Genomic DNA, 9,572 nt, shown 5'->3' with positions numbered 1-9,572 from the left:
AAAATTGCCATTAAAAAACTAGGTTTTCTTCCGACTAAAAAATTGAATTTAAGTGGCAACAAGAGATTGGATTAAAAGAGTTAGAAGATCCTTTTGATTCAATGCTTCAACACATTGTTGACTTTTGGCCTCCTTTATAGGAATGGTATGGTTTGTTACAAAAATATCAGATTCAATAAGAAGTTCTATCATTCCATTTTCCATGTTTAATAATTTTTTCAGTTTTTTTTTGTTTTGTTTCATTGAGGGTTAAACAATTTTTTCAATTGAGGGAGAGGACCAAAAGTACCAATATTTCTCATAAAACAGGGAAGATAACCCAATTTTTTAATGGGGGTGAGATAACCAAAAAGTACCAAAAAAAAATAAACGAAATAAAATGGTGTTTACCTTCAAAAGAATATACCTCAATAGAAGGTTGCTTGGCTGCTGAACCAGATAACTGTTGTGGTTGAATAAATTTAGTACGAGTGGGATCAAGGATATCAAGGACACCGATATCATCACTGAATACTTGAAAAAAAAAAGAAAGAGAACACATGGAATAAAATATAAAATAGGGAACAGACTTTATTTACATTATTGACATTTGATGGATATTTGTCCTCATCTTTACGGAGATGTACTTGCATAGCAAGTGACCTGATCTGAGATTGTTTGCTGGAACGAAAACAATTGCAGCGTGGAAGGTGTTTATAAGCTGTGTTGAAGTGAATCTAACGGTTTTTGTGTGTTTCTTAAATGGCTTATAAACACCTTCCACACTGCAATTGTCCTCATCTTGTTTGTTGTTAACATAACGTTTCAGCTGATATACCCTCCAGCCTTCATCAGGTGTCTTGGGGAAATTTCGAACCTGGTTTCTCATTTCTAAGGTAATTTTCAATGTTATTATTATTCCACTGCCTGGAATCGAACTCAGAATCTTGGGGTTAGTAACCCGCACTCTTAACCACTATGCCATATGCCCGTGGGCAATTATGGAGTGAATTTTAGGGCTTATAAATCAAATATTTTCCTATCCTTCCTTAATATTAGATTTATAAGCCCCAAAATTCACTCCATAATTGCCCACAGGCATATGGCATAGTGGTTAAGAGCGTGGGGTACTAACTCCAAGATTCCAAGTTCAATTCCAGGCAGTGACCTGAATAATGATAATAATAATAATAATAATATCAAAAAATACCTTAGGAATGAGAACCCAAGTTCAAAATTTCTCCAAGACACCTGATGAAGACTGGAGGCTATATCAGCCGAAACGTGTTAACAACAAACAAGATGAGGACAAATATCCGCCAAATGTAAATAATGTACATAATTCCTCATCTCTTAAATATAGAATTGTATTAGGGAATAGACTATTCTTCTATCTTTTATGGTAATTCTTGTGATTTTTATTAACAACATATTTTTACAGGAAGGAAAGAAAGACAGATAAACATTAAAAGTATAAACGATCAAATTATCAGGGGGAAAAACAACCATAACTGTTGCTGCTTCATGTAGAAATCTAGGCAAGTGGGGTCAGAATCACCACTGGGATAACAAAGGAGAACAATGGTTTCAATGTTTTGGAGCCATTTATTTTCTGCTCGAACGTAACATCGTGCAGGGGTACCATGTGTATATACAAATGTATGGCAAGTGTATGGTAGAAAAAAACTTTGTCAGGTCATCATTCTAGAAGCAACAGAAAATTGGTCAAACGATTCCTGCTATGATGTGTTATTGCCTGTGAAGAACACAACTGATTTGTTAACAATGCAGCAATGTCGTTCCAGCTTCAATCCCACTGCATGGAATTTTCACTCATCTGACATAACTTCAGGATGAGCAAAGCCTTGCGAATGAAATTTAATAGAGAGAAATTGTATGGAAGTCCATCAGCAGCACCATTTCTGTTCTTAGATGGCATATATAATGTGTCACTTGGCCTTTGGGTGTCATTAATGGGGTCCACTCAGTTGCAAGAACTTAAACTTAGTCTGAGAATAAATGCCTCCCTTCCTCCCATCTATCTCAGAGACCCTTAAAAGGGTCAAGGGTCAATAAAATAAGTACTGGTTGAATACAGAGGTCAACTAGCCCCCTTCCCCAAAATTACTGGCCCTGTGCCAAAACTTAATTAACTATGGGCAGTGAGCCGGCAGAATTATTAGCACGTCTGACAAAATACTTAGCTGTATTTTGTCTGTCTTTACGTTCTGAGTTCAAATTCCACAGAGGTCAACTTTGCGTTTTGTCCTTTCAGGGTTGATAAAATAAGAACGAGTTGAATAGTGGGGTTGATGTAATTGACTAAGCCCCCTCCCCCAAACTTGCTGGCCTTGTGCCAAAATTTGAAAATGAATATTTAATTAATTGTCAATTGCTAGTTATGTATAATGGAGAGAAATAATTAAATGGTAATCACGTGCACCTAATATCTCTGCAGGAAGGCGTCTGACATGAATTAAATAAGAGCATGAATAAGTATTCAGAACCATGAGGTGTAATTCGAAGAAAAGTGAGTGAAAGAGATAAGGTGTTCTACCTTTACCACAAACAAGTGATTTTACAAACTGGGCACGGGAGTTACTAATGTCACACTCTGGTTCTGGTTTCTGCCCAAAGTCTTCAGATTCACTGAAATGAAGCTGTGCTGATTGTCGTTCTCGATCACGAATGCAGCGATCATCTGCAAATATTAAAAAAATTTTTTTTTTAATAAATAATAATAATAATAATAACATTGTTTTGTCTTGGTATAAAAGATGGCCTACAGCAAATATTCTGCTGTATATATATATAATGTAGTGGATGCTTTTACGTGCCACCGGCACGAGGGCCAGTCAGGCAGTTCTGGCAATGACCACACTCAGAAGGTGCTTTTCACGTGCTACCTGCACGGGGGCCAGTCTGGCAGCACTGGCAACAACCACACTTGAATGGTGCCACCGGCACGGTCATGATAAAAGCACTCATGACACTCTGTAAAGTGGTTGGCATTAAGAAGGGCATCTAGCTATAGAAACCAAGCCAAAACATACAGGAGAGTTCAATGCAGTCTTTTAGCTCACCAGATCTTGTCAAACCATCCAAAATGGTAGGTAGGTAGGTAAGAAAGTAGGGGTAGGTGGGTGGGTAGGTATGCAGGTAAATGGATAAGTGGGTAGGGTGGTAGATAATTGTAGCAATACATTTGTTCTCTATATACGTTATTACATCTTTAGAATAATGCTCGGATGGTGCTTGATATTTCTCGTGTGAAGGGCTGTTGAAAAGTTCCTGACTGTAAGGGTATTGTGAAAGGCCCTGTTGAAGGCCCAACCTTCTGAGTTCTTTTACAGGGCTTTGAAAAACTGAAGGGCTGCTGCAATAAGCGTGTGAATCTGAGAAGGGGAATATATTGAATGAAATCATAATTGACTGATCCTCCTGTATTTTCTTTTACCTAAAGCTAGGAACTTTTCAGCACTCCCTCGTATGTATATACACATACCTAGCCACACACACACACACACACAAAAATACACACATATCTAAACATTTAGTTATCAGTTCATATCAACACACATAGGTATACACCTGTGACCATGAAACAAAGGATAAAGTCAGGTGATTCAAGGAACCGTACCTAGTTTCTGTAAGTTAGGCAGCAGCTGAATGAGATAAAGTCGATAGTCTGGATCATTACGTGTCACTGGATTCAGGCGTAAATCTAATTCCAGCAAGTTCTGGTTCTTCTGCAACACCTTCAGCTCTTCCAAAGAAGCTATATTATTGTAATATCTGCCATCAGACTTTTAAGGATCAAATTGAAGTTCTACATCAGCTGATCTGTTTGTCTCTCTTCTCACAAACACATGTATATACAGAAGTATGTGTGTGTGTGTGTGTGTGTTGTTTGTCCTTTACTGGTTTGTCTTTAGACTGCGGTCATGCTGGGGCACCACCTTGAAGAATTTTTAGTCAAATGAATTAACCCCAGCACTTATTTTTTAAAAAACTTGGTATTTATTCTATCAGACTCTTTTGCCAAACTGCTAAGTTACTGGGATGTAAATATACCAACACCAGTTGTCAAGCAGTGGTGGAGGACAAATACAAACAGGGTGGCTCCTAAAAGTAGGTTTACAGTTATTCAACTATCTCCTTTGCATTCATATATTAACAATTTAGATCTTAATTATAGAAAAATATGAAACCATTATTCTATGCTAATTTAGTTAATTATGTCAAGCTCCATTTCGGTTTGTAAGATAGAAATTTAAATGTAATAAAATGTTTTAAAAGAAATTTAAAGTGCCTACATGATATCTGTAAACCTACTTTTGGGCCACCCTGTACATATATAAATATATATAGATATATCATCATCATCATCATTTAACGTCTGCTTTCCATGATGGTATGGGTTGGACGGTTTGACTGAAGGCTGGCGAGCCAGAAGGCTGCACCAGTCTCCAATCTGATCTGGCAAAGTTTCTACAGCTGGATGCCCTTCCTAATGCCAACCAGTTGGAGAGTGTAGTGGGTGGTTTTACATGCCACCGACACAAGGGCCAGTCAGGTGGTACTGGCATTGGCCACACTCGAATGGTGCTTTTTATGTGCCACCTGCAGAGGAGCCAGTCAGCGGCCCTAGCAATGATCACGCTCAAATGGTGCTTTTAATGTTCCACTGGCATAGGTGCCAATCAGGCGATACTGTCATTGGCCAAAACAACAGAATTCTTTCAGTTTCCATCTATCAGATCCACTCACAAGGCTTTGGTTGGCCTAAGGCTATAGTACAAGACACCTGTCCAAGGTACCATACAGTGAGACTGAATCCAGAATCAAGTGGTTGGGAAGCAAGCTTGTTACCACACAGCCACACCTGAACCTATAAAAAATGACCAGCAAGGTGTTACAGAGAATTAAACCCTGTACCTATTAAACTCCAGCTGAGCACTGCCTGTTTTATATACCACTCTCTAAAATATACCATATCAATTCAGTAAAGCAACCATGGGTTTACAAATTCAACTGGTGATGTATATCTTAGTATCTATTCAAGCACTGGTGTCACACATAATCAGTGTCACAAATAATCAGTGGGTTCATTAAAAAGTAATTAATAGCAGTGCTGAGATTTTATATATATTGTTGACGGAAGAGTTAGCTATTATCATGCTGCTGGACATCTGTGACTGAGGAACCCATAGCAGGATGAAATCAGGGGATCTGGCAGTTCCAAAGGACTGTAGCAGATGATTCTCATCAGTCAACAATATAAATACAAGGGTTTTTATGCAACATGAGTCCTTACAAGAGATCATCTCAAGCTAAATAATGCTATATTCTGTGTATTCTAATACAACCTCCATGTAAAGTTGGAGATCAAGATTACCATTTGAATTATAATGATTTTGGATCAGTAAATGGTTGAATATGACTTTTTCTAAAAAATAACAAATTAATTTCAATGCAAACAGATTATTTTCTATTCATAAAGGATACAGATTGAGTTTTTCCAACAGCTTTAAATGTTCAAGACCCTGCAACAAAAGGAATTCAGTGAGAGTCACAGAACAAGAGGAAGATTTTAAATGTTTAAACTAAAAGGAATTTTGTCTTTGCTTTGGGCCTTCAACTCTTTATGGAACCATAGGGGTGCTGCCAGGATATATGGCAGGTGTTGGGGTATTTTTTAGATCTGGGAGAGCCTGGTAGAGCGAAGGTACAATGGTTAGGATGTTGGACTCATGATCATAAGCTCATAGTTTCAATTCCTGGACTGATTGGTACGTTGTGTTCTTGAGCATGTTGCTCCAGTCCACCACCCTCCTCCTCATCATCATCATCATTTAACATCTGCTTTCCATGTTGGCATGGGTTGGACAGTTTGATTGGGGACTAGCAAGCTAGAAGGCTCCACCAGGCTCCAATCTGTTCTGGCAAGGTTCCTACAGCTGGATGCCCTTCCTAACGCCAATCACGCTGAGAGTGTAGTGAATGCTTTTTGCATGACACCGGCACGAGGGCCAGTCAGGTGGCACTGGCAATGACCACACTTGACTGGTGCTTTTTATGTGCCACCGGCATGGGAGCCAGTGAGAGGCCACTGGTGTCGACTACGTTTGGATGGCGCTTTTTGCATGCCACCGGCATGGGGGCCAGTTACACGGCACTGACACCATGCTTGAATGGTGCTTTTTGGCATGGAAGGCAGTTAGGCAGCATTCCAACAATAGCTGGGAAGTTAACCTTATGAAGGACTGGCATCCCGTTCAGATGAGTGTGTTACAATCTCAGTCACTTATATACCTGTTGAAGCTCTGTTGACCTCTAAGCTTATGAACCCTAGGGGTCATGACACCTGACCATTAAGCAAAATAAGCATATGCTTAAGGGATCAAGGGAAGGGGTTCAGTCCCACTGCATGGCACCTTGGGCAAGTGTTTTCTACCATAGTCTCAGGCTGACAAAGCCTTGTGAGTGGATTTGGTAGACAGGAACTGAAGAAAGCCTGTCATGTCTGTGTGTCTGTGTTTGTCCTCCATCAAAGCTTGACTTAACGGTTTGGCAAAAGAGACCAAGAGAATAAGTATCAGGCTTTAAAGAAAAATAATTACTGGGGTCCATTCATTTGACTAAAAATTCTTCAAGGCTGTGCCCCAGCATGGCCACAGTACAATGACTGGAACAAGTAAAAGATAAAAAGGAACCGTTTTATTCTCAACACTTAATCTCAGACCAATATCCAAACAGTTACATTTGAAAAGCTTTTATTATGAATCTAATTGTCCCAATTAAGTCATCTAATCAAAATATATGATTTAATTAGCTTTGTGGATGAGTCATAAATTGATCAGGTGTTTCTGTTAAAAGGAAATAAGCTTTGCTTTTATGAAGTACTTACAGAAAGACTTGTGAGAGAATTTCGAGATAAATCCAGCACCTTCAGACGACTGAATTTCCTCAAAGACTTTCCAACGGAAGTAATTTTATCCTGGTAGGAACCAGGTAATGACAGAGACTTGACATCTTCTGCAAAGAATAATTATGAATTAATTTCCAAATATTTGGAAGAAATTTATTAGAATATAAAAACACAAAATATTTAAGCAGTGTTAGATAAAAATCAAAAGTTATTTAGATATTTAACCTTGGATGCCACCCTCTCATTTTTTAATTTTTTATTTTTACAGCTATTTTCTCCTATTATGGTATAAATTAATTTGGTTTCATCATCATCATCGTCATCGTTTAACATCCATTTTCCATGCTAGCATCGGTTGAACGGTTTGACTGAGGTCTGGAGAGCCAGTGACTGCACCAGGCTCCAATCTGATCTGGCAATGTTTCTACAGCTGGATGCCCTTCCTAATGCCAACCACTCTGAGAGTGTAGTGGGTGCTTTTTACATGCCACCGGCACAGGAGCCCATCAGGGGGTACTGGCATTGGCCACGTTTGGATGGTGCTTTTAACATTTCAATTGTCAATTCAAGTTGTAGAGAGGTAGGTAGGTAGAATCTCAAACATTGGTTTTCCTGATGGTTATGAGGTTAAGAAGCTCATTTTGCATCCACATGGTTTCAAGTTCAGTCTCACCGCACAGCACCTTGGGCAAGTATCTTCTGCTATGGTACCAGGTTGACCAATACTTTGTAAGTATATTTAGCAGACAGAATCTGTGTGGAAGACTATCATGTATACACACACACACACACATATTTGGTTCAAAATTGAACAAAAACACAAAAAACAATAGGCAGAGACAAGTAATCTGTGTGCGTGTGCATGTGTGTGTGTGTGTGTGTGTGTGAGAGAGAGAGAGAGTTGTGTGTGTGTGTGTGTGTCATCCACCACCACTTGACAACCAGTGTTGGTGTGTTTATGAACTTAATGGTTTGACAAAAGAGACTGATAGAATAAGTAACAGGTTTTACGAAGAATAATAAACACTGGGATTGATTCATTCAACTTAACTTCTACAGGGCAGTGCCCCAGCATGGCCACAATGAAATGACTGAAACAAGTTTTTAAAAAACCATTCAAACCTATTGAAGAATGCATCTGCCATCACCAGTTGCTATTTCACTGTTTACATTCCTGGACTTTTATTCATCATGGAAATTCTCAGTGCAGGAATAATTCAGATTGCTTCTGTCAATTGTTTGTCAATTTTTAGAGAATACCTCATTTAATCAACATTGTAACTATTGCAATTATATCATTAGCGAGAGAAAGCCTAAAGTTGGTAGAATTGTTAGCACAAAATGGTTAGGCAAAGTGGCTGAGTTCCTTTCGAGCGTGGGCCGCACGGAGGGAAAGTGGCTGAGTTCCTTTCAAGTGTTGGGCTTCACAGCAGCAATGATTGAGATATTTGTCCTCATCTTGTTTGTTGTTAATACAACATTTCGGCTGATATACCCTCCAGCCTTCATCAGTCTTGGGGAAATTTCGAACCTGGGTTCTTATTCCTAAGGTATATTTTGATGTTAATATTATTTTTATTATTATTATTATTATTATATTATGCCCATGGGCATATGGCGTAGTGGCTAAGAGTGCGGGCTACTAAGCCCAAGATTCCAAGTTCAATTCCAAGCAGTAACCTGAATAATAATAATAATAATAATAATAACATCGAAAAATGCCTTTGGAATGAGAACCCAGGTTCGAAATTTCCCCCCCAGACACCTGATGAAGGCTGGAGGGTATATCAGCCAAAATGTTGTGTTAACAACAAACAAGATGAGGACAAATATCCGTCAAATGTAAATAATGTAAATAATGCCCACTCATATTGATAAAAAGAGGGTGGGAGTGACCAGGTGGAGCAGTAAAAAGATGAAACAATGGTGATGAGGTGTCTGGATGGACACTCATACGAGGGGAGAAAAAATGAGTCGGGACAGAGGAACTGGAGAATGTAGTTGGTGGGGGTTGCAAGAATATGTCAGGAGTGAGATTTTGAAAATTATTTTAGTTATTATTTATCACATTTTTAATTAAAGGTGGCATTGTTACTTTACTATACTCTTTCACTTGTTTCAGTCATTTGACTGTGGCCATGCTGGAGCACCACCTTTAGTCAAACAAATCGACCCCAGGACTTATTCTTTGTAAGCCTAATACTTATCCTATCATTCTCTTTTGCCGAACCGCTAAGTTATGGAGATGTAAACACACCAACATTGGTGTCAAGCGATGGTGAGGGGACAAACACAGACACACACATATATATATATAGAGAGAGAGAGACAAGGAAAGAATGAAGCAATTAATTTTGCATACAGAACAACCATGTAGTGCTTAGAATATGAGCCATATGAATAATATAGGCATTGACAGAAGACACAAAATTCAGGTAATCGATAAAGGAAAATTGTTTATATGTATATCATCATCATCATCATCATCATCGTTTAACGTCCGCTTTCCATGCTAGCATGGGTTGGACGATTTGACTGAGGACTGGTGAAACCGGATGGCAACACCAGGCTCCAATCTAATTTGGCAGAGTTTCTACAGCTGGATGCCCTTCCTAACGCCAACCACTCAGAGAGTGTAGTGGGTGCTTTTACGTGTCACCCG

The 9,572-nt window shown here is 38.9% G+C and overlaps 1 protein-coding gene across 1 annotated transcript in view; it reads right to left on the bottom strand.

Annotated features, from left to right (window-relative positions):
- LOC106879775 (centrosomal protein of 72 kDa) overlaps positions 1-9,572 on the bottom strand; it is a 50,016-nt gene that overhangs the window by 36,410 nt on the left and 4,034 nt on the right. The window contains exons 2-6 of the mRNA XM_014929477.2: positions 6,890-7,017; positions 5,488-5,525; positions 3,620-3,774; positions 2,537-2,680; positions 391-513 (exon numbers count right to left, since the gene is read on the bottom strand). Coding sequence (XP_014784963.1) covers positions 391-513; positions 2,537-2,680; positions 3,620-3,774; positions 5,488-5,525; positions 6,890-7,017 — 588 coding nt within the window. The remainder of the gene's footprint in view (positions 1-390; positions 514-2,536; positions 2,681-3,619; positions 3,775-5,487; positions 5,526-6,889; positions 7,018-9,572) is intronic.

The sequence above is a fragment of the Octopus bimaculoides genome, chromosome 3, assembly GCF_001194135.2.
Source record: "Octopus bimaculoides isolate UCB-OBI-ISO-001 chromosome 3, ASM119413v2, whole genome shotgun sequence".
In the NCBI taxonomy this organism is placed as follows: Eukaryota; Metazoa; Mollusca; class Cephalopoda; order Octopoda; family Octopodidae; genus Octopus; species Octopus bimaculoides.
Note: the sequence above shows the minus strand (reverse complement) of the source record. Positions and strands in the feature narration are given on the sequence as shown.